The sequence below is a fragment of the Sphaeramia orbicularis genome, chromosome 21 (genome assembly GCF_902148855.1).
Source record: "Sphaeramia orbicularis chromosome 21, fSphaOr1.1, whole genome shotgun sequence".
Lineage (NCBI taxonomy): Eukaryota > Metazoa > Chordata > Actinopteri > Kurtiformes > Apogonidae > Sphaeramia > Sphaeramia orbicularis.
In genome coordinates, this window is record NC_043977.1 from 7,752,671 (window position 1) to 7,777,283 (window position 24,613).

At 35.4% G+C, this 24,613-nt stretch overlaps 1 protein-coding gene across 1 annotated transcript in view; it reads left to right on the forward strand.

The window, feature by feature from the left end:
• Positions 1-537: 537 nt before the first annotated feature.
• Positions 538-24,613, forward strand: part of nek5 (NIMA related kinase 5) — a 35,072-nt gene continuing 10,996 nt past the window's right edge. The window contains exons 1-12 of the mRNA XM_030124088.1: positions 538-633; positions 2,181-2,308; positions 3,817-3,913; positions 3,996-4,093; positions 4,177-4,260; positions 8,813-8,883; positions 11,569-11,655; positions 15,469-15,523; positions 16,506-16,619; positions 18,909-18,995; positions 20,260-20,350; positions 22,046-22,152. Coding sequence (XP_029979948.1) covers positions 2,186-2,308; positions 3,817-3,913; positions 3,996-4,093; positions 4,177-4,260; positions 8,813-8,883; positions 11,569-11,655; positions 15,469-15,523; positions 16,506-16,619; positions 18,909-18,995; positions 20,260-20,350; positions 22,046-22,152 — 1,014 coding nt within the window. The 5' untranslated portion in view covers positions 538-633; positions 2,181-2,185. The remainder of the gene's footprint in view (positions 634-2,180; positions 2,309-3,816; positions 3,914-3,995; positions 4,094-4,176; positions 4,261-8,812; positions 8,884-11,568; positions 11,656-15,468; positions 15,524-16,505; positions 16,620-18,908; positions 18,996-20,259; positions 20,351-22,045; positions 22,153-24,613) is intronic.

A 24,613-nucleotide genomic window follows, 5' to 3' on the forward strand; every position in this document is an offset into this window, starting at 1 on the left:
CCAACTGTATTCACTGTTTGTGTAGTGTTATATATACTTTTCTATTCTTTTTAGATTGAGTTCATGCACAGTAAGTCCTAATAATTTTATCATTTTTACATTTATTTTGGATTTATTTATTTTTTTTATTTTACCTTATTGTACTGGTGTTATGTTTTATTAGTTTTGTAAAAGCTGTGCTATTTTTTTTTTTTCTTTTTTACACCATATCATTTAAAAAAAAAAAAAACTTTTTGTTAATTCTATTATGGTGTAATCTGATTTATGATCATTCAGTCAGTCATGTGAAGCACTAGTTATGCAGATATATTTGAATTTATTGATTTATCTTAGTGTAAAAGCTTTAAACAGAAACGTTTTATGTTTTATAGAATGATCCTTAACTTAACAAAACGCTTTAGAACGTCTTATATGTTAATTTAAGCCACAAAACAGCCACTGACTGTAAAAATATACCAACTATTTCACGCCACAATAAAGTATTTGCTAATAACTACATTTCCCAGAATGCCCTCTGGCTCTGCTCTCGCGTTGTAACTTGTATACAGTAGTTTTACCTGCTACGTATTTTAAGTCCTTGACACCGCTTTGTTTCATTCACTTCTCCTTCACCAACAAAGCAACTTTTTAAAGGTGAGTTAAATTCACAGTGCGTTAAAACCAGGAGCGAAAACCTGCCTCTAATTTCTGTCTGTGTGCAAACTTTTGTTGGCATGCTATTAGCTTTGGAGCTAGTAGCCTGTGTGTCCGTCTCCATGGCAACAGGCACCTTCCGCTAACACTTAGCTTGTCACTTCATAAGACAAAAGTAAAACTAACACCTTTTCTAGGTAAAGTGACAACAGGGCAGACTTAATAAACCTGATTTTTTTTTAAGTTCAGGACTGTCTTTAACCGCAGACTGTCCTTATATGATGAATGGACTGGTAGTCACTAAAAATGGCACTTAAAGCCAAAGTAATTGTTATTTTATATGGTAACCTCTGTCCTCTATCAATGGACATATAACAGAAAAAAGAATATGAAGTTGTTTTATTATTAAACTTTAAATGCAATAAAAACTTAAAATTAATACAATACATCAGTACAAGCAGAGTCAAAAAGAGAGTGAAAGTAAAACAAAAGAAAAAAGGGGTAAATAGATCCTACCAGTGTTGTCCATGTGATTTGACATTTATTATTATAATTGAAAGTTTAGTGTGCCTAATATAACACTTAAAGCTGGGCGAATAAAACAATAATCATCATTATGTGCAGTTTCCCTCTGTTTTATTTTGTATTCGGCATCAAATTCCATTTATTTTAACAAAACAAAAGCAGTAAATCACAGATAGCATTTTCATCTAATCTGCTTTTTTAAATTGTATTTATATTATTTTTGTTTTGTATGTTTTCTAATGTTTCATCTTGTTGCATCTTTTGTTGTGCATTTTTGTTCTTTCTTCTCATTGCAACTTTTACGTTTCTTCCTGTCATGTCTTTTACATTGTTTTCTTCTAGTTATATCCTTTATGCTATTTTTATACTGTGGCTCCATTAATGACATTTCTATTCTGTTGAATCCTTTACATTATTTTAATCTCATTGTGTCTATTACATTTTTGTTTCAGTCCATCTTTATTCTATTTTGACCATTTTTAAGGTTGTGCACATATTTCCTGTATTTACTTAATGAAGAAAAGAAGTTAAGATAAGATATACTTTATTGTCCCTGTGGGGAAACTTGTTGTGGGCAATAGTGCAGGGAGGCTGCAACAACATACAGAAAACACAGTACAAACAAGAAGACATCTCAATGCAGACACATAACAATAAATAACACTGCAGACACGTAACAGCAATAAATAACAACACTGTGACATGGCATACTGAAGCATGGGACAGTATACAGCACCAACAGATAAATAAATAAAACAATTGCACAACCCTAAATCCATATCAAATATGTAACAACATCACAAGAATTAAAAGCCAATGATTAAAAATATTATCAATAAGGGATGAGACACCACCATCAATAAAGAGGGATAAAATGTGAACAAGATGAGATCATTTCAAGATGATAATGAGAAATCAATAAGTATGCTCATTTCAGCCCTGAAAAACAATAGAGATAAAGGTGTGTAAAAAGAGTTTTCCACAGTGCTGTATTGATTGTGTATTTGTGTCTGAACTTTCAGGTGTTATGAACAACTATGAGGTGATCCGTCAGATTGGAGAAGGGGCGTTTGGGAAAGCCTTCCTGGTCCGAGACAGAGGGGGAGGACCAGACCAGCAGTGTGTGATCAAACAGATCAACCTGAGGAAGGTACATCTGTCCACTGATTGGATGTCTTCATTGAGTGATTGATTATTGATCCAGTAACAGTTCTGGAAGGGCTCTAGGTTAATCTGTGGAGAGGTCAAAAAAAAGTTATAGTAACACTGGAAAAACTGGTATTCTTTTATTTAGAAATGTATCATAGGTCTGCTTCCATCACATTCATTGATCTACATCTGCTGAAATGATGTTGGTAATTACAGTCTCAGATCCCATGATTTGTTATTCCTACGTGTTCCACAAGTCAGAACTGAACTGGAACAGAAAGCTTTTAAATTTTCTGGATCGACTGAATGGAACAACCTACAGAAGGAGATAAAACTGAAGGAGCTGGTCTCTGTAAATACATTTAAAGTCATTGTAAATGAATGGGAAAATGATCAATCTGGATGTAGATTGTGAACATTGTTGTATACTTTTAGTACCTTTGGATTCATTGATGACATTTTATACATATGTTATTGGTTTGGTGTTTAATATGTTTTTAGTGTGGATGTATGGATGAAATCTCTATTGTCTGTAACTTCTGCCTGTGCTGTCTTGGCCAGGCCAACAAAAGATAATTTTAATCTCAGACTCTTTTTTTTTTTCCCCCTGGTTTCAATAAAAGTTAAATAATGTGGCAACCATTCCGATCTCATTTGTCAAAACAACCCTGAACACATTCTAATGTATCTACGTATTTGTGCCTTCCACACTGTATTAAGTCCATGTACTGTGCAGTCGCGTGAAAAATTATTAGACCACCCCTTGTTTTCTTCAGTTTTTTTTGTTCATTTTAATGCCTGGTAAAACTAAAGGTACATTTGTTTGGACAAATATAATGATAACAACAAAAGTAGCTCATAGTAGTTTAATTTCAGAGCTCATATCTATCCATTTTCTATGTTTTATGATAATAACCAAAATCACTTAAGTTCTTACATCAATATCTATGGCATTGTACTGACATTGTACTGACAAAAACAGTGCCTTTAGACATTCCATGTTTTCTTTTCTGTCTGTTTTAGTCACATGATACACACAGGAGTTAATACTTGATTCCGTAAACATTGTTTTTGATAACTTTTGATGGTCTAATAATTTGTTCCGCAACTGCATATTTACTCTCATAGTTACTGTTATTTTTTTTTTAGACTGAACTGAAAATCATTTTATACATCTACACAAAGACGGTGCTGATTGTACTGTTATATTTTTCTTTTGTATCCCATTAGAGCATATAGTTCTTTTGTTATTGTCGCTTTTGTTGTCCTCTGTTTGTTTTATTTGCTTAGAGCTGGGGGGAGGAGGGTAGATTTCTTCTTACTTTTTCTGTTTTGTGATGTATCTTATGTGTGTTTTTGAAGGTTTAAAAAAAAGAAAGTTTTAAAAAGTCATACATTTAAGCGGTTTAACTACTGGGGACAACAATATAATACATGGAATTACACTGAACTTTAAATCACTACTATGGTTATTTTGTGTGATTGTCCTTATGTGTGTTTTTTGTTCAGATGTCAGCAAAAGAAAAGGAAGCTTCTAAAAAGGAGGTGACACTGCTGTCCAAAATGAAACACCAGAACATCGTTGGCTTTATCGGGTCGTTTCAAGGTGCGTTTATGCTGCTGTAGTCAAGTGTTTAACGTCAACATGATCAGACATTGTCGTATGTGTCACATTCTTTTCTCCGTAGAGAGAAACAGCCTGTACATAGTGATGGAGTACTGTGATGGAGGAGATCTGCTGAAGAAGATCAACATGCAGAGAGGAGTCCCCTTCACTGAGGAGCAGGTACACACTGTTCTATATGTTTCTGAGAACCCAAACTGACTCACCCATGTACACTGAGTAAAGCTGGACTTTGGGTTCACCAGGTCATGGACTGGTTCGTTCAGATCTGCCTGGGCCTCAAGCACATTCACGACAAGAAGGTTCTGCACCGAGACATCAAATCTCAGGTACCTGAGCTGCTTCATGTCTGCACTTACATGGACAATATGGTTGAAATTAGTTGGATCAGAGACTTAAATGTTTTCGTACCTGATGAAAAAGAAGAAGAATATTAAGCTGTTTCGTCATTATTTATATTGTTAAAATGGCAGCAACAGTTTCACATAGAAAACACACTAAATACGTAAAGAAAGATAGTAAAATAAGTGTCAATAAAACGAATTAAAGAAAGTAAGAAAGGAGAGAGATCCTACCAGTGACGTTTATGTGATGTAACACAGGGCCGATTCTAGCTGGTCATGTTAGGGTGGGCCGGTTGAAATAACAGGTGGGCAATCGATAGGTGCAGCAGTGACCAAGGAGGGTCGTTTATTTCCCCACAACTCGGAAACGGATGACAGACAGTGAGCTACTGTATGAGTGAATGAAGCGCTCAGAAAATACAAAATAATAGTGACAACCAATCACTGATGGAATAGGGCGGGCTGTTGGCTGCCCATCCAAATGCAAATAAGATCCAGTAGTAGTGTAGTCAGTTCTATTTTTCTATTGGATAAATGTTTTCCATTAACTTTTGATTGGGTGGGCTGAGCCCACCCTTGCCCATGCCTACTGCCAGCCTTGATGTAACATTTATTACGGTAATTAAACACAACCTGGCAACAAAACATATCGCAACCTGGCAAAAAAAACACCTGGATTTAATTAAGTGAAGTTTAAATCCTTCCATTAGATAATTAGTGCTGTGATTAATATGTTTCAGTTATTTAACCCTTTAATTCTCTAGGATCTTCTCATTTCTTAAACATCCATCACTCTGTAAAGAGAATTAAAGATTGGACTGTGTTTCAGTGAAAAAAGGTCCAGATTGACAGGCACATCTAAACTAAACTAAAGACAATAAAACTAAACTAAAAGATGGCTAAAACAGACTACAGTTTGGTAAAACAAATATATTAGATTGTAAAACCAAACTATGTGATGATTAAAAAAGACTAAAAGATGGTTAAACTAGACTAAAGTATAATAAAGCAAAATTAAGAGATTGTTTAAACAGACTAAATGTTGGTGAAACCAGTATAAAATACAGTAAAAGTAAACTAAAAGGTGGATAAAATAAACTAAAAGATAATAATACCAAACAAAAAATGAAAGGAGTCATTTAAAGGAGTGGTTAAACTGTCACAGTGGACTAAAACAATCAGACAGATGCTTCATTTTGACACATTTTGTATTAAATCTGGTGCTAAAGGATGTTATTCACAGCTGTTGGAAGTTCAAAACTACATGTGTCCTTTATCAGCAGATGCAGTTGACATCATCATCCACAAATTAAACTGTTAATCCTTTTAATTAACCACTGATGATGATGATGATTCAGTCTATATGATATTATTTCATTCCTTTTGTTGTCATCAAATGCAGCGTTTACACCTGAGTGTATTTCAAGTCAAAGAAGAATGAATGACATGTCCAAAGTCATTCTGGAGTTAAAAACAAAGCGTTCTCAGTGTCTGATCAGTGAGGGTCATTCAGAGGCTGGATATGAGTTACATACTTACAGGGTCATTCAGCGGTCATTTGTGTACCATTCATGAGATCACATTTAACGCTGTGAACACAACAACACAATAAATCATCTGTAAATCCTCTGAAATGCATTAAAGGTAAAGTAATAGGTGTGTTTTGAGAGTGTACGGGGTAGAAAGTACAGCTATTTGGATTAAAATGTCGGACATAAAAGTATAAAATTGTACGAAAAGTTAAGACTAATACTAATAAGTAAAGCACTAATACCTGGAAAATCTACACACAAGTAAAGAGGAGGTTTAGCGACCACAGCTTGGATTAATTACTTATTTATGTTTTTTATGCTAATTTGACATATTGTACATGAACCCATAAAGATCCAAACAGCCAATGGCAACCAAGACCATCTCCTGATGTAAACTGTTTAATACCTGCTGAGCCACTAATCCTATAAATACATGTAAATAATTGGTGTAAAATGCAGTTTTTCATCTTTTCAGGGTCATTAGATATGACCCATTTGGATGTTCAGATGCTCTGTAGTTACCATGGAAACACCATCATCTTCTACAACAGTGATTCACCAGTAAAACCCATGGAGTTGCATCAATGACAGTGGATGGACACACTTGTTTTATATTAAATAATCAAATGAACAATAAATGAATAAAAAAAAAAGTGAAAAATAATAAATACTGTGGAAAGAAATAAGCAAAATTGACTACTATGAAGTAAAAAAGTATAAAATAAGCAACAAAAGGCAAGGCAAGTTTATTTATATAGCACATTTCATGTACCAGACAATTCAAAGTGCTTTACATAAAACATTAAAAGCATTACAGCATGGAAGCAATAAAAAGTATAGGCATGAGAAAAACAAACAAAAAAACAACAAAAAAAATCAGATTAATAAAACAGATAAAAACAGACAAGCAGATAAAACAGATAAGCACTTTTAGCTTAAAAGGAACAGTGCACAAAATGAACTAAAACTGCCAAAGTGATCAATAAAATAACCAAAAATTAATAATAAATCAACAAAATAATAAGTAACGGAACAAAATAAGTCACAAACTGAATGAAATTGAAGAAAAAATGAAACAGGCAACAAAAGTTTAAAAAGTAGCAAAATGAACAAATTATTTTTTAATGTATTTATTTAACCTTTATTTTACCAGGTAGGTCAGTTGAGAACCAGTTCTCATTGACAATGATGACGTGGCCAAGAAACGACTAAAATAACAATTAAAATGAGTTTGATAAATGACAGTGGATGGAGACACTTGTTTTTATGATCAGAAAATGATATATTTTCCTGAAAGTCACTTTTTCTTCAGTTTTCTCTGTTCTGATATAATAACCTTTGAACTGACTCAGAGCTTTAATGAACATCTACATGATCAGTGAATTAAATATAGAAAAATACATAATTTACATTGAAAAAACTCAAAATAAAGAGGATAATATTGCAATAAACAGTGATAAAACACTTAAGAAAGGTTAAATATAAAGAAAAATTCATTCGGGAACTGCCACAAAAGTAATACTGGGTCTTTATGGGTTAAACCTGGTGCCCAAAGATGTTATTTCCAACATGTCGGAAGCTTCAAACTACACGTGCGTCCTTTACCAGCGATTTGACCCGCAGACATGGTCGACAACATCATCCACAGACTGTAGGGTTAATACTTTTAATTAACCGCTGTGATTGTAATGGAGTTGAAGGGATTGCGGCGCTGAACTGTCCCCAGCCCGGCTTTGTCCCCAACAAAGACCCCTCTGTGTGCCAACTCCCAGAATAACTCTGCACAACTGACCACAGACGGCGTCTCTGTTCGCGCCCGTCACTATCTGTCATCAATCATATCTGTTTCCACGCACGCACACGCCCGTGCACACGCGTTGTAAAATCCTGGGTATGTTGGCTCAGCTCTCCGTCTCTTCCAGGGTCCCAATCTCTACAACCAAAGGGGATTTACCCAATATGAATTATAAAGATATTACTTTACCCATAAAGACCCAGTTCTACTTTTGTGTCAGTTATCACATGAATTTTTCTTCTCTAGTTAACCTTTCTTAAGCAATTTATCACCATTTATTATAGGGTCAAAACATGGTATTCGAAATCTCTCTGACAGGACATTTTAGAGACAATTCGACAGATTAGTGTTGCTAAATGACCTACATTTTTACTTTTAAATTCATTTTTGCTTTAGTGGGACCATAAGGGATTATCTAAAACAAGAAGCTACTTTACATTCAAATAAATGTTGGAATGGCAATCAATTAAAGTTTGCTCTCTGACGGGACATTACTGTGTTTTGACCCTATAATATTATCCTCTATAGTTTGCGTTTTTCACTGTAAATGCACTTTCCTATATTTAATTTCCCATGTTTAATTTTGATGTACAGAGTAAATTCAAAGATTATATCAAAACAGAGAAAACTGCAGAAAAAGTGAGTTTTTCAGCAAATATATCATTATGTGAACATAAACCCAGTGTCTCTATCCACTGTCATTGATCCAACTCCATGGGTTTTACTGGTGAATCAATGTATAAAAATGTTTAAAAAATATTAATGACATGTAAATGGTAGTATAAATGTATAGAAATCAAATTAGTGACATATTGTGGTGGATTACGGAAATACGGTAGGAAGTACCAACCGTTCAATAACAGAGACTGGTGTTTTTAGGGAGTCTGTTCTTACCAAGACTGTACTCTGCAAATCTGATATTGAGAAACGTCTATTTGTGACCCTAAGGTGAATAAATCACAGGAAAAGTAAATTAAATTTTGAGAATTGATGTCGGCAAATTTAACAAAGCAACACCATTAATCAATTATATTATAATATTATGTATTATATTATGAGCCATCAGTCATATAACAATTTGTTAGATTATTTTCTGTGGTTAAATGTTTAAATTCTTGTGTAATAAAATCTAAATCAGCCACAGATGATCGGTGTCCGGTCACTGACGAACACAGACATGCTTTTATTCCCTCTCTCCTCTCCGCTCTAGAATATCTTCCTAACCAGTGGAGGGATGAAAGCGAAGCTGGGGGACTTCGGAATTGCAAGAATGTTGAATAAGTAAGTCAGTGTCATCTTCACACACTCACACAGACACACACACGCCGTGCAGCTGTTTAACGCTGAGCACTCAGTAACACATGGACGAGCTCCAAACAAGTCATTACCATTCCACAAACCAAGGACCAGGACACGAAAACACACTGGGGACGATGGTCCACATGTACTACTCTGATGTGTTAAGAGCAAACGCTAACATTTTTCACACTTATAAGCACAAACCTGTCTTCATATACAGTAGAAAAACACTGTAACACACATTTATTTCTGTTATTTCTATTAAGGCCTGTAAATCAGTTTTATTTAGGTTAGTGCAGTTTCATAAATTGTGTATTTGCCATTGTTTTCACCTTGTTGCATCTAATACACACAATATTAGGACAAAAGTATTGGGACGGTCCAGTCACACAACATCTTTAAGGAGGGAAGGGGCCCCTGCCGAACAACCCACCCCCTCACTCCCACCCCAACACCACCACTAACACACTCGCAAGAACACACACTAGTCTGACATAATACACACATATACACAACACTAAAGTGTTGAAAGCAAAGCGTATCCATACTATCACAATAAAATAAACACAAAATCACCACTGCAGAAGCTTCATTATATGGACAAAAGTATGTGGACACATTGAATTCAGGTGTTTTTTTTTTCTAACAGGGGTCTGGGATACTAAACAAGAATGACTAATGTCAGAATATAGTTTTATATTGGGATAAATATCATTGCATTGGTTAGTTTAGTTTAAATTGTTACCCCGTCCCCCAAAGGGGAGGCAAGAGGTATTGTTTTTGGATCTGTTTGTTTCTTTGTTTGTTAACACTTTTGCAGCAAAACTCTTGGTTGAATTCAGACCAAACTAGGTTTATAGATTGCCAGTGACCCAGAATAGATGTGATTACATTTTGGGAAAAGTAGGTCAAAGTTCAAATTTTTTATGAATTTTTAAGGTCTTTTTTTTTTTCCCTATTTACTTATAATGGCCGAAATTTGTCTATGTCTATGCTGACATCAGCACATGTATAGACATGATGATATCAGCTGGATCTATGCCAAAATAAGCTACAATACATGTGAGGAGCAGGGTTTGTTGTGCCTGGAACCACTTATTTTCTTTGCTTCCAAAATGCCTCAGAGATGCTTTTTACTTAATTTCTCTCAACAACGATTTTCTTTTGTTTGGGCTTTTTTTTTTTATCCATGACTATGATTTTTAATGTTCTACCTCTAAATTTCGAAAATATTTTTTGTTCTCTGTCTGTAAATAATAATTTTCTACCCCAACTAACCATCTAATTTGTTCACATCTCACTGAAGAAGAAAAATCTCTCATTAAACTTTAAAGAAACATTGATGCAGTGTGTCATTTCTGTGAGTCCTGTAATCTGTTTCTGGGTGAGAAGACAGGAACAGATCAAACATTACTGTTTTTTTAAAATCTGTTTTATAGTTCAGTTAAGGTTGCTTACGGAGGGGAAATCTGAAAACTACAGTGACTTTGTGGCAACAAGCTGAGAGCAGGCTCTTCCTGTTTCATAACGACACTTCACGCTCATGCACAAAACTTAACTGCAAAGTGAAAAGTGTTAGTCTGGTTAGGATAGTACAGATGCACACTTTACTGTAAAAATAGCGATCCATTTCTGTGCGGGTATTTTGTGAATATTTACTCAGTTCTTATTGCCTGTACTTCACTATACCATAATTTACTCAACATCTTTAAAAGACACACGAATCATACATAAATGTCAACATCACTGTGAAATCTGTAGAAAAAGCGTGCCCTCATACAGTTTTGTGAATAAACTAATAATAAGAAAAAACTTAAAAAGAGTCACAAAATTTGCAAAAGGTGTGAAAAAGTTCCCATTCATTACTAAAGCGACTGAGCCCACGCCATGATCAAAGCTATTCCATTCTGTTCTTTACTGGAACGCCACTTCCTGTTTCAGTGTCACACACGTCTCCAAGCCCCGCCCCTTTAAGAGACAAGCAGCAGGCCCTGTCTTATTCATTCCAATAGCAAAAGTGAACATAATTTACAGATTTGTCCCTATTCCTTTGTCCCAGTGTTGCCAAAGTAAATATTGGACCCATTTTCAACAAGCCACGTATCTTCTGAACATTATGACGTTTAAATGACATTTTTAAGACACACAGATGAGAAGAAAATGGACTTTCTTTGAGGCATGACTCTGTTCCAGCAACAAATTCTCTCAAGATCTTGAAACACTTATCTCATCTGGGGGATGATATGTGATATGTGATGATGATAAAATGATGCTGGTTGATGTTAGTGTATTTTATTTAGACCTTGTTAATATACTTTCATCCATCTGCATAATGTTCAGACCGCACCCACTTAGAGACAGGAAATGAACAGTTTCATATCATTAAAGAGGCATAAGCTGCGCTAAATAAATTGCAGTAGAGAAAATAAACCCTATCCTGACTAAACTTCTTCCAGTATTTGAAAAATGACAACTGTATGTTTACTTCATTGTTGAATCAGGCAAAAATGCATAGTTTTTGTTGAGAGCCATCCCAGCAGTGAAAGTCCTCCACAAACACAGACTGTAAATACACACAAGTGGTATCTAGTGTCAGGTCTAGCATTACATATTTATTTCCGTTCACAGTGAACAGATTGTGTTGTTGTTTGTGTTGTCGCTGTGCAGCACCATGGAGCTGGCCCGGACCTGTGTGGGGACGCCATACTACCTCTCCCCAGAGATCTGTGAAAACAGACCGTACAACAACAAGACGTACGTATGACTCACCAAGTCACACATACATCGATCAAATATGTTTTAACACCACATCTGGACTTAGTAGAAACCATTATGTTCACTGATCACAAGTGGTAAAAACAAAACCAAGGAACCAACAGAAACATCTAGTGAGGGATTATAGAAGCCAATTATGTTGTAACAGCCGATAACGTAATGGCTTGTGGGTCAGAACCGGTCTACCAAGGGTTCTAATCTGGCCCACGGGATAAATTTGTGAAATGCAGAAATTACACTAAGATATTAACAATCAACTGTGTCAGAATGATTTTAGTTCAGGCTCCACATACAGACCAATATGATTTCAAGTGGGTCAGACCAGTAAAGTACTATCATAAAAATCTATAGATAATGACAACGCCAAATGTTTCTCTTTGTTTTATAGATAGATAGATAGATAGATAGATAGATTTACTTTATTAATCCCCAAGGGGAAACTTGAAATATGGTCACTGCTCAACAGAAACAGTCATACCACATCAACAATAAATAAATAAATACAGAGTGTAAATAGCTAAAAATAAGTTAGATTAAAAAGAAAGCAGAATTAAAAGACAAAGTGCGTATTTTACCTAACACTATAAGCATAAAAACATAGAAACCCCCCTGAGGACAGTGTTATTGTTAAAAAAAAAAAAAGCAAAAATTACATGAAAATACAGACATGTAGGCGCCTCTTTTTCAAAGGACCAATAGTAATTGTCCAATAGACTCAGAAGCTGCATAGGCTTTTCCCTCCATAACCTGTTGTTAATTAAGGAATTAAAAGGTCTGGAGCTGATTCCAGGTCTGACATTTGTATTTGGAAACTGTTGCTGTGAAACCACAACATTCAGTCAGTGGAACTTTCAATGAAAGTGAAACAGATCATCCTGAGGCTGAAAAAAAGAAGAAAATCCATCAAAGGGAGAGAAAGGTTAAGAGTGTCCCAATCTACAGGTTGGTAAATTCTGAGGAAAGAATGAAACTCATAAAGACCTGGAAAGTCCACAGAAGACAACAGTGGTGGATGATGGGAGGATCCTTTCCTCAGTGAAGGAAAAACCCCTTCATAACATCCACCCGAGTGAAGAACAGTGTCCATGGGTCAGTGTATCAGTGTCTGAGTCACCAGAAAGAGAAGAGTTAATGAGAGGAAATACAAATATAAAGTTTCAAAGAAATAAAAAAACAAAAACAAAACATAACTTAAACTAAATTTATTTAACCCATAAAGAGCCAAACAGCCACCAGTGACCAAAACCATCTACTGATCTAAACTGTTTAATACCTGTTCATCCGCTAATTCTGACAATACACGTAAACAATTGGTATAAAATACAATTCTTCATCTTTTCATGGTCATCAGATATGACCCATTTGGATGTTCAGAGGCTCCGTAGTTACCATGGAAACGCCATCATCTTCTACGACATTGATTCACCAGTAAAACTCATGGAGTTGGATCAATGACAGTGGATGGACACACTGGGTTTATGTTCAGTTAATGATATATTTTACATTTTAAGTCACTTTTTCTTTACTTTTGTCTGTTTTGATATAATAACCTTTGAATTTACACTGAATTTGCATGAATGTCTACATGATCAATTAAGTAAATATAGGAAAATGTATGATTTACACTGAAAAATGCTGAAAAATGCAGAGGATGATATTATAATAAATGTTAATAAATCACTTAAGGATGGTCAAATAGAGAGAAAATTTCATTTGGTAACTGACACAAAAGTAGCACTGGGTCTTTAATGGTTAAACTCTTACTTTACTCTGAATTCTAACTAAATGAATCCTACTTTAGACAGAACAGATCGGAACTTTACTCGTTTTTATCTTTGTAATCCTGGGCCCTGTTTAACACTAGAGATAGTAACTACATGTGTTGCATTGTGGGAAAACTCCAGAAACAGCTAAAAAGATGTGCAGTTCTTAAAAACATTCATCTTAAAAAGTTCAAGTTGAACATTCTTATGCTCCTCACATTTATCTGGGTTTTGTTGTGACACCCTTTTGGAAACACAGCAACATTATCACACACTCAGTAACAACAGAGCCGCCTCCACACACATCTGCACACAGTACTGATATATGACATTTATTTAGAAAACATGTTTTTGTGTTGATTTTCATCACAAGTATTAAATGAAATGTCCTGCGTGTTGTGTTGTTGTTGTGTTTTGTTGTTTCTGTGTCCTGTTGTGTGGTGAACAGCTGTGTCTGTGATAGAGTTGAACCTCGGGAAACAGCTGCTTCTTATTTTCCCCACTGTAAACGTAAATTACATTCATCTTTCTTCTGAGACACCAAAGCGTTCTCCTGGGGAACTTACAACACAGCAGAACATGAATGGATTTGTTTCTGGGAACAGACATGCATGGATTTGTGTGTTACAGACAAATCTGAAACCAAAGTATTTTCGAGGAAGTTACAAAAATGTACAGACGTGACCTCATTACCAAGTCGTTTCAGAGACTGACGTAAAAAAAAAAAACACACTCAAATTCCAAAACTTTCGTTAACCCATAAAGACCCATAAAGCCACTGGTGACCAAAACCATCTACTGATCTAAACTGTTTAATACCAGTTGAGCCACTAATCCTATCAATACATGTAAATAATTGGTGTAAAATACAGTTCTTCAACTTTTCATGGTCATCAGATATGACCCATTTGGACGTTCAGAGGCTCCATAGTTACCATGGAAACACTGTCATCTTCTAGAGCATTGATTCACCAGTAAAACCCATAGAGTTGGATCAATGACAGTGGATGGACACACTTGTTTTATATTAAATAATAATCAAGTGAACAAAAATTAATAAAAAAATTTGCAAAATAATAAATGACATGGAAAAAATAAGCAAAATTGACAACTGTGAAGTAAAAAAGTATAAAATAAGCAACAAAACTGTCAAAGTGATCAATAAAGTGACCAAAAATAAATAATAAATCAACAAAATAATAAGTAATTTAACAAAATAAGCCACAAATTGAACAAATATAAAGAAAAAATGAACTAGTCACCAAAATTGTTAAAAAGTAACAAAATGCACAAATACATTTTTAAATGTATTTGTCCTTTATTTTACCAGGTAGGCCAGTTGAGAACCTGTTCTCATTTACAATGACAACCTGGCCAAAAAATTAATAAAATAACAATTAAAATGAGTTTTATAAATGACAGTGGACGGAGGCACTTGTTTTTATGTTCAGTTAATATATTTTGCTGAAAAAGTCACTTTCTTGAAGTTTATCTGTCTGAAATTATAAAAATCAACTGTAATCTGAGTTTTTATGAACATTGACATGATGAGTAAATTAAATGGGAAAATACCTGAATTATATTGGTAAAATACAAAATACAGGGGATCATTTTATAATAAATGGTGATGAATAACTTAAGAAAGGTTAGGTGAAGAGAAAATTTCATTTGGGAACTGCCACAAAAGTAGCTCTGGGTTTTAATGGGTTAAACTTTTCCTTTTCACTCGCTGTCTCTGTCGGTAGCTGGACTCTGACAGGATGCCTCGCCGCTCTGGATTTCTGTTTTTGGGCTGTTAATGACTGTAGCTCAGGGGGACAGGGCATAATGTTAAATCCAGAAACACGTCATGTTATACAACATGTCTTTACTGGTGACCTCATGGAAACACGCCCTGATTTCACTGTGTCTCAAACCATCTGAGGTGGGAGTTTACAGGATCATAGAAATCAGCAGAATCGGGGATAGTGTTTGATCACATTCTGAAATAACTGTCCGTTTAATGTAAACATGTGTGCGTCCTCTGCAGGGATATCTGGTCCCTCGGCTGCGTCCTGTATGAACTCTGCACCCTGAGGCATCCAGTGAGTTTCACCACACCCTGCACATCTGCAGCTCACACACAGCTGGACACATGGACGCTGCGCTCACACTCATGTACAAAGAACAGGCTGCTCATCACACACTACAGCAACACTCAACTAGAAACCGAAAGGATCCTGTTCACATGTCAAACTGACCTGGAAGGACTTTAAACTGGAAAGAAATAATGATTTGACATTTATTGTGATCATTATAAATATTGATTCATGTGAAAATGTGGTGACTTTTTTCTCCCACCTCTATAATCCTCAATCGAACCCTGTGAGTGTTAATATGCATCGTTAGCCTCAGTCATACACTATATAGACAAAAGTATGTGGACATGTTGAATTCAGGTGTTTCTATTCTAACAGGGGTCTGGGATACAAAACAATAATGACGAAAGACACAATATACTTTTATATTGGGATAAATATATCGATTATTAATATTGGTGTTTTTATCTCAAATCCTCATGAACAGGACATCTTACAGCTGTAGACATGATGTGTCCCAGTATTTGTGTCCATATAGTTTATAAACATCAGTATTTCCTTTTTAAGTTAAATGGGAGATTTTTCTTCCTCAGTGAGATGTGAAGAAAGTAGATGGTTAGTTGTGGTAGAACATTATTATTTACAGTCAGAGCATGAAAAATATTTTCGAAATTTAGAGGTAGAACATTTAAAATCATAGTCATGGATAAAAAAAAAAAAAAAAATTAATATTGAGAGAAATTAAGTCCAAACCATCTCTGAGTCATTTTGGAAGCAAAGATAAGTCAAACCAAACGAACCAATACAATGATATTTATCTCAATATAAAACTATATTCTGACATCAGTCATTATTGTTTTGTATCCTAGACCCCTGTTAGAAAAGAAACACCTGAATTCAATGTGTCCACATACTTTTGTCCATATAGTGTTATGCTCTGAGGCTAACAATATCAAACTCTAACTCTAACCCATGTCTTCATGTCCAGTTCGAGGGTAGTAGCCTGAGGCAGCTGGTCAGTAAGATCTGCAGGGGGCGCTACAGCCCGGTCCCCAGCCGCTGCTCCTATGACCTCCGCCAGCTGATCACACAGCTCTTCAAGGTCACTCCGTCTTCACAGCATTTTTCTACTTTAAGTGTATTTAGGCTTGTGTTTCAAGTATTCAGCAAGTGCACTAATTCAGACGTTTACATATGTGGTTTGTTCAGACTCTCATGACTCGCGATGAACTTTGAACTTGAGCCTCATTCTGATTGGACGCCAGGAACTCAGATACCAAGAGTTAAGGAGCAATTACCCTCATTATTGTGTTACAACAGTCACTGAAGTATGTCATCATTTTCTGTTTGATGCTTGCTTGATGTTCATTTCCTGGCTGCTAAATTAACCCATAAAGACCCAGAGCTGCTTTTGCGTCAATTCCCAAATGAATTTTTTTCTCCGTTTAACCTTTCTTAAGTGATTTATTACCATTTATTGTCATATTTTCCTCTGTATTTTGCGTTTTTAATCTTCTATGAACATGATGTTCATAGAAGCTCCGATTAAAGTTGAAGGTTATTATATCAAAAACAGTGAAAACTGAAGAAAATGTGACTTTTTCAGTAAAATATATGATTAACTAAACACAAACCCAGTGTGTCCATCCACTGTCATTGATCCAACTCCATGGGTTTTACTGGTGAATCAATGTTGTAGAAGATGATGGTGTTTCCATGGTAACTACAGAGCCTCTGAACATCCAAATGGGTCACTTATTTTGCAAATTTTTTATTCCATTTGTTTATTTTTATTTATCATGCCATTTGTTTTTGTTGATTTTGTTACTTTTGTTTATTTTTCTACATTTTGTTTCCTCTTTTATTACTTTTTATTAATTTTATTGATCATGTTGGCTGTTTTTGTTCATTTTGGTCTATAATTTCTATTTTAGTCAGTTTAGTTTGCCATTGTTTTTTGTGTTATTCATTATTTTGTAAATTTTTATATTCGGTTTTGTTCATTTTATTTATTGTTTAACATAAACCAAGCATGTCCATCCTCTGTCATTGATGCAACTCCATGGGTTTCACTGGTGAATCAATTTTGTAGAAGATGACGTTGTTTCCACGGTAACTACAGAGCCTCTGAACGTCCAAATGGGTCATATCTGAAGACCATGAAAAAATGACAAACTGTATTTTACACCAATTATTTACATGTATTGATAGAATTCGTGGATCAACAGGTATTAAACAGTTTAGATCAGTAGATGGTTTTGGTCGATGGTGGATGTTTGGGTCTTTAAGGGTTAATCTATTGTACAAGCAGAAAACTAGGTTCACATGTTCTGTTCTTTGACAGGTTTTTGGGCAGTTTCCCAACTAGTGCCGAAAAGTTCCCACTGATCAAATTCTAGATTTGTAGTGTTCTTGAAAAGTGTTTAAAGGTCAGGAAACTCTTTTTGCAGCTGTTCAGGATGTCAGCCTCTGCTGCACCTAAGGAAGCGTCCTTTGTCCAACGCTGGAAAAAACACATACTGTGGTTTAGTGTTGATTATTCCACGGCAAAATCAAAAACGTAGATGAAGGCTAACGGACCCCTGTGTTTTCATGCAAACTGTTTACAACAGGGATGTCAAACATACGGCCCATGGGCCAAAACTGGTCTGTCAAAGTGTCCAATCTGGTCCATGGGATGAATTTGTGAAATGCAAAAATTACACTGAAGATTTTAATAATCAATGACGTCAAAATCATTTTAGATCAGATTCTACATTCAGACCAATATGATCTTAAGTGGATCAGACCAGTAAAATACAATCATAATAACCTGCAAATAATGACAACTACAAATTTTTCACATTGTTTTAGGGTAAAAAAGTAGAATTACATGGAGATGTTTACATTTACAAACTATCAATTCACAGAAAAGGGAATAACATGAACAACTTGAAATGTCTGTAGAGAAAAAAAGTGTAATTTTACCAATATTCTGCCTGTTACTAAATGTTTTGTATATTTGTAGACCCACTGTTATCTGTTAGTTGTAATGCACATGTGTAAATGACAATATGAGGCATAATGTTGGTAAAATTACTGAAGAAATTTCAGGTTGTTCATGTTCACATTTTTAAAGACTAGTTTGTAGATGTAAACAATTTCATAATGTAATTGTACTTTTTTCCTCTCTAAAACAGAGAAAAGTTTGGAGTTGTCATTATTTATAGGTTATTATGTTATTATTTTATTGGTCCGGCCAGTTTGTGACCATGTTGGGCTGTATGTGGAACCTGAACTAAAATGAGTTTGACAGCCCCGGTTTAGACCATACAAATGATGCATTTTAATCAATCTCAGTGTCTTATCAGTCGTTTCAAAACATGTTCATTGGTATTTGTTACTGTCTCAGGTCAACCCCCGAGACCGTCCATCTGTGAGCTCAGTCCTCAGACGTCCCTTCGTAGAAAAGCACATCAGTAAACATCTGGACCAGCAGGTAAATCTTCATTTTGTAACACACTAAGTGTCTGTCAGACTGTAATACGCACTGCATTTAATGTAGAATTGGAAAGACACACTCAACTAAAAAAAAACCTCAACACTGTTGGAAATTAATAATGTTTCACTTGATTAGAAACAGATACTGGTTGAAATGAACATCTAGTCAAACCTACATAAATAACGGAATAAATCTGGTAATTACTAATAGAGAATGAGTGTTAGAATATCAGAGTGGGTCTTAAAATTCTTCTGAACTGTGTAAACATGGTTAAAACAAACAAACATCTGATCACTAAATATCTGAGCCCTGGATCTGGGGTCAGTCCATGTGAAGTGACCAGAAACCTCTGACTGACCATTCTCAATTCACTTCATACATTCAAAAAATAACCTTTAGTCCTAATAAACAGCATACTAAATTCCATCCTTCTGTCTTCGTTAGTTTTTGAGATATTCTGGCTTTGAAAATGGGCTGTAACACTGATTTAATGTGAAAACAAGTGGTCCAGTAAAAGACGAAGTTCAATAAATCATTACTAGTCAATTTGAACAGTCCAAGATTAGATGCATGACATTTTAAAGAGTTGTCTTAAGGCAGTGTTTCTCAAACTATGGGGTGGGCCCCTGAGGGGATGTGTGCGTGAAGGCTTACCGGTGGGGGGGTCATGGAATCACTCCTGGGTGTTTTTTTTGGTTTTTTGTTCTTCAGGTTAGAACATGTAGCCAGTGGAAATAATGTTTTAGCGTTGGAGCACCCTGGACTCATTTTAGGGACGTACACCAAACCAATCTACTGCCATGGTGATCTGTCACTGGACTAGACAGAGTTTAGGTTTGGACAATGGACAAGGACTGGAAAAGATACATGGGACATGTTTCTGTTTTTGGACAGTTTGGACTTTAATGTTCTGAGATGTGTAATGGAAACGAGCTCTTTGCAGCCACTGATACTGTTGAAATGTTCATCTTTGGTACCAAATTTTTTTGTTCTAAAAAAGTAACTTTAATGTCATAGTTGTAAGATAATTGCACATTTCCTATTTTTATTTGGGAAAATATTGTCTCAGGGAGCAGTTTGGTTGAGTTTATTTGTATTATTCAAGCAAAAATCTAAGAGATTTTTAATTTGCACAACAAATTATTCAAGGAAAAGCAAAAAGTATTGTTACAATATGATGTTTTTTTTCCAACAAAGTTAAGAACAAAACTTTTCTTGAAATGTGATGATTAAATGTGTGTTTGGTTTCCTGTATATTCAGGAGGATTTAACCCACAAGGTGACGACGCATCAGAACAGACCGGCAGCATCACATGCCTGTCAAACAAAAGCAGGTGCAGCGAACACACCAGGTAAAACTGAACACACAACATGTACAGCAGTGGCCAAAATGATCAGAACACCCACAGATCTGAACATATTCACCTAGTTTTGCCTCCAAAACATGATTTCATTTCATCACGTTCATGAAATATGCAACATCAAGTATCAGATGAAGTGAGTCCTACTGTTTTTATCCACTTTTACTTTAACATTTCCTTCATGAGCAGGATTGATCTTGTACATTCAACAGAATCGCACAGCTGTGTCCTAAGACATATTATTGAAATTGCACTTATTTTTCTTAAGAAATGTCAGGTTATTCACATTTATATAATGTAATTGTACTTTCTCCACACTTAAACAAAGACAAACATTTGGGTTATTATTTATAGGTTGTTATTTTACTGGTCTGACCCATCTGAGATCATATTGGGCTGAATGTAGAACCAGAACTAAAATGGGGTTGACAGCCCTGCTGTTGATATTTCATTAATTTTTTGGGTATTTAAATTGACAATTAAAAAACTAAAATAATTTTAATAATTTTGGCCACCACTGTAGGTCAGGCAGAACTGTTAATCATCATGAAACAACTATTTGAGGTAATAATTTTACACAATTCTGTCCATTATATGATAAGAAATAATATATTTTAAATGGATGAGAAAAGGCGTAGTTGATTAATCAGCTGATCAGATAATTTAAAATAATCATTTTGACACTGATAGTAACTTAGGCCTGAACTGTCTCCCACTTTAATGCTGTTATTTTAAAGGGTGCACTCATGTGTTGGACAATATTTTCATCAGTTTTACCTTTTCACCAATGGTGGTGTCAGATATGTATCTGTCATGTTATACGTTTTTTTTCTCATAAATTTATCATTTTATTCTGTTCTTTCAAAGATTATGTGATGGAGGAGTGAAAGACTTTAAAATATGAACTATTTTTATATTTATAGTGAAGATTGTATTAAGTGGTGATACATGACTGTGTGACATTGACAGTGAAATAGGCCGCGCTTGGTTTGTTTGTAGGAAAATGACTTAAAGCTCCTCATGATGGCTCCGTATAGTGATGACTTCATAGATATTTCATTTGTTTTATGGGTATTTTAAGGAGGAGGAGGAGGAAGGAGGGGCTGGGGCTTTTCATTTTACTTTAGTGTTGTAATAATTGTGGCCACCTCTGTACATACATGTAACAGAAGTATCACAGAGGGTGAGGTGGTGTTAAAGGTGGGTTCTAGAGCCCCCTAGTGGTCCTTTTCTCTCATCTCATTCCTTTGGAACTGGTCCTCTTTCTTGTGGATCTCCTCCAGATGTTTCTTTCAACATATGTGCTAAACTGGCTCCTCATTGGTCCATTCTATTTTGCAGTATTCCTTGGCATCACCAGTGTTTTGGCAACAACAAAACACTCCATTACTAAGGGAACGTCTGCGTCTACTCATTATGCCCCATATTTCTGATCTCCTCATCCATTATTCATAATGTCTCTTTAACACGGTACACATGAAATTTTATTGACTTTAATTTACTCGTTTCAAATTTGAGCCCTGGTGGAATATTCAGAGTGGAACACACACCCCCTAGTGGACAGACAACACACTGCATCTTCACATCTTAAACAGAATTCACAGTATCATCATTATTCACTTGCAACTGACGCAAGTTCTGCTCATGATACTTTAACTTGAGATTCCGCTCTTTTTTTTTCTTCAGAGAAAATACTGAAATCCAGAGCTGCAGAAAGACCTTGGATCAAGAAACTACCAGTAAAACCAGACTGGAAGGTCCCACTCAGAGTCTACACTCCAGCCTACCATAAAGTACCTCTGCTTATTATAATAATAACAATAATATCAAAATAGGACTTTATACTATTCCTAAAAGCTTACAGTGTTAAAAGAGGAATCGTCATAAATGTACACATACAGTGTCGCTCATAAAAGTGGAATAATTTAGTTTTAAGTCACATTTCCTTTTTTATTTCTATTTATGCACATCAGTATCCCCTTTGACCAGATGTTATAATTACATACTGAGTCCCAGTTACATTTTATTTTTACTGCCCTTGCATCAGGTTTCTTCTTTCACATGCTAGACGGCTAACAAACACATGTGATGTAGGCTCCAATGAATTTACTTTGTTTATTGAATTGCAGCCCCGCATACAAAACATGTAAAAAGACAAATAATGTCTGAAGTGACAAAATTCATAACTTCTGCACCAACCGACTTCTCCATCACATTCCTGTCACACAGTATTCACAGCACATGCTCTGCACACCCACATGGGCGAAAAGTCTAAAACACTGCTTATGTTTCACCACAAGAGGGCGCCAAACAACTACAAATGAACACTAATAAAAAGTTTCACATAAATGTACAGGCAGAATATTATCTATCATGAATAAATCACATTGTCTTGATCATTTTATGAGAAGAGGTAAACATATTTTATTCCATCTTCATGAGCAACAGTGTACGTAAACCAGCAACAAAGATGGCGACCAAGTGAAAGCAGTATCTCACAGATTCAGCAAGAAAACGAACCAGATCGCTACGTTGTAAACTTCTCCAGTCCACCAGGGATGTTTTAAAGAATGAGTCTAGTTGGTGGATGGAGGTAAAGGACAATATTTGGGCTCAGCACTCACCAAGATACAAACAAACTGCTGCTGCATGGAATAGAGGAGGGGGAAAACATCGATACAGCACAGTATCACAATATTTTACTTGGCGATATTGTATCGATACGCAGACCCCAAGTATCGATCTTTTATTAGGCTCTGAAATTGCAAATATTTATTGAGCTTTTTGTGTACTAGACAACTAAAATATGATACCTTTTAAATCTACTAGATGGTGCTGTTGATTTGTTCCTAGTGAGGTCAGCGGAGTTCACTGTCAATGTATGAGAGAAAGTGGGTAAAACAAAGATGGAGTCACCAGAGAATGAGTCAGGAATGTACCGTCCGCATTCTAATCAAACGTATGGTCTTATTTCAGATTTTTCAACAAGAAAGGGACAAAGGAAATGGATATGACCCAGTTTGCAATGACTGTGGTATGAAAGGAAAATACAGTGGGAATATTATGAACATGAGGGTTCACCTCACACTCCACTATCCACAGGCAGTGTGAGCAGAGGACAAAGCTAATGCTAACTCAGCTAAACCCAAAAACCAACCAAGGCTACACACAGTTAGCTTGACAAAGCTACCTCCCAATTCAGAACAGGCTAGGAAAAGAACACAATCCATCACACACCACATATGTAAAAACCTGTGCCCACACAGTGGAAAACAAAGGCTTTAGTTCATGTTCAAGACACTGGATCCCAGGGATGTGACACAGTGGAAAGACAGTGGAAGAAAGTTTGAGAACAGTAGAAAGGGTGGCATTAACCTTCAGACAGAAGAAGAGTTTCTTTTGTGGCTATCATTTGTAGATATAAAAATCGCAATATATCGCAATACCTATTTTTGGCAATATTCATATCATAATATGTCAAAAATCGGAATAAAATTGAATTGCTGCCCATGTATCGTGATAATATCTTATCGTTGGGTCTCCGGTGATTCCCACCCCTAGCGTGGAATTCCCATTCCCACAATGCACTTCCCCACAAAATTCCAAAAAGGCCCCAGTGACGTTTGGGTTTGTTATGTAAACAAGTGGACTGTGTTTATGATGGAGTCATCTATGAAGGTGTTCACTGTGAGGGAAGTGGTTCAGGTGCAGAAGCACAGACAGACTAATGGATTAGTGATATTAGGACCTGACTGGGGTTGGACACATTTGAACAAAAGTTTGTGGTGAAAGTCATACGCTGCTTTAGATAATGTTACAGTATTATTGTTTCACATTTTCATATGATGGAGGTAGATTAGATTAAATTTGATTTGATTTGATTGAGTCTTTATATTTTTTCATTAACATGAAGTTGAAAAGTTCCTTTAACCCTGTAAAACCTGATCCATTAAAAACTAGACAAAATTTAATCTTTTTGGAACTGAAATGTTTATTAGCCTTTTTAACATAATCCAAATAATAGAATTTTGTTCATGATATATTTTTGTATCACATTTAATACATTGGGAATTTTTTGGCAATGTCAATTTTAGATAGAAATTTTACCAGTAACATTTTGAAAATATAGAACATTTCAGGTAGTTTTTTTTTTTTTTTTACATAAAAATGTTTTAAATTTCACTGATACTTAAAGGATGAATTCAAGGTAATCTGGTTTGTAGTTTGTTGCAGACATGATTATGGAGAACAGGT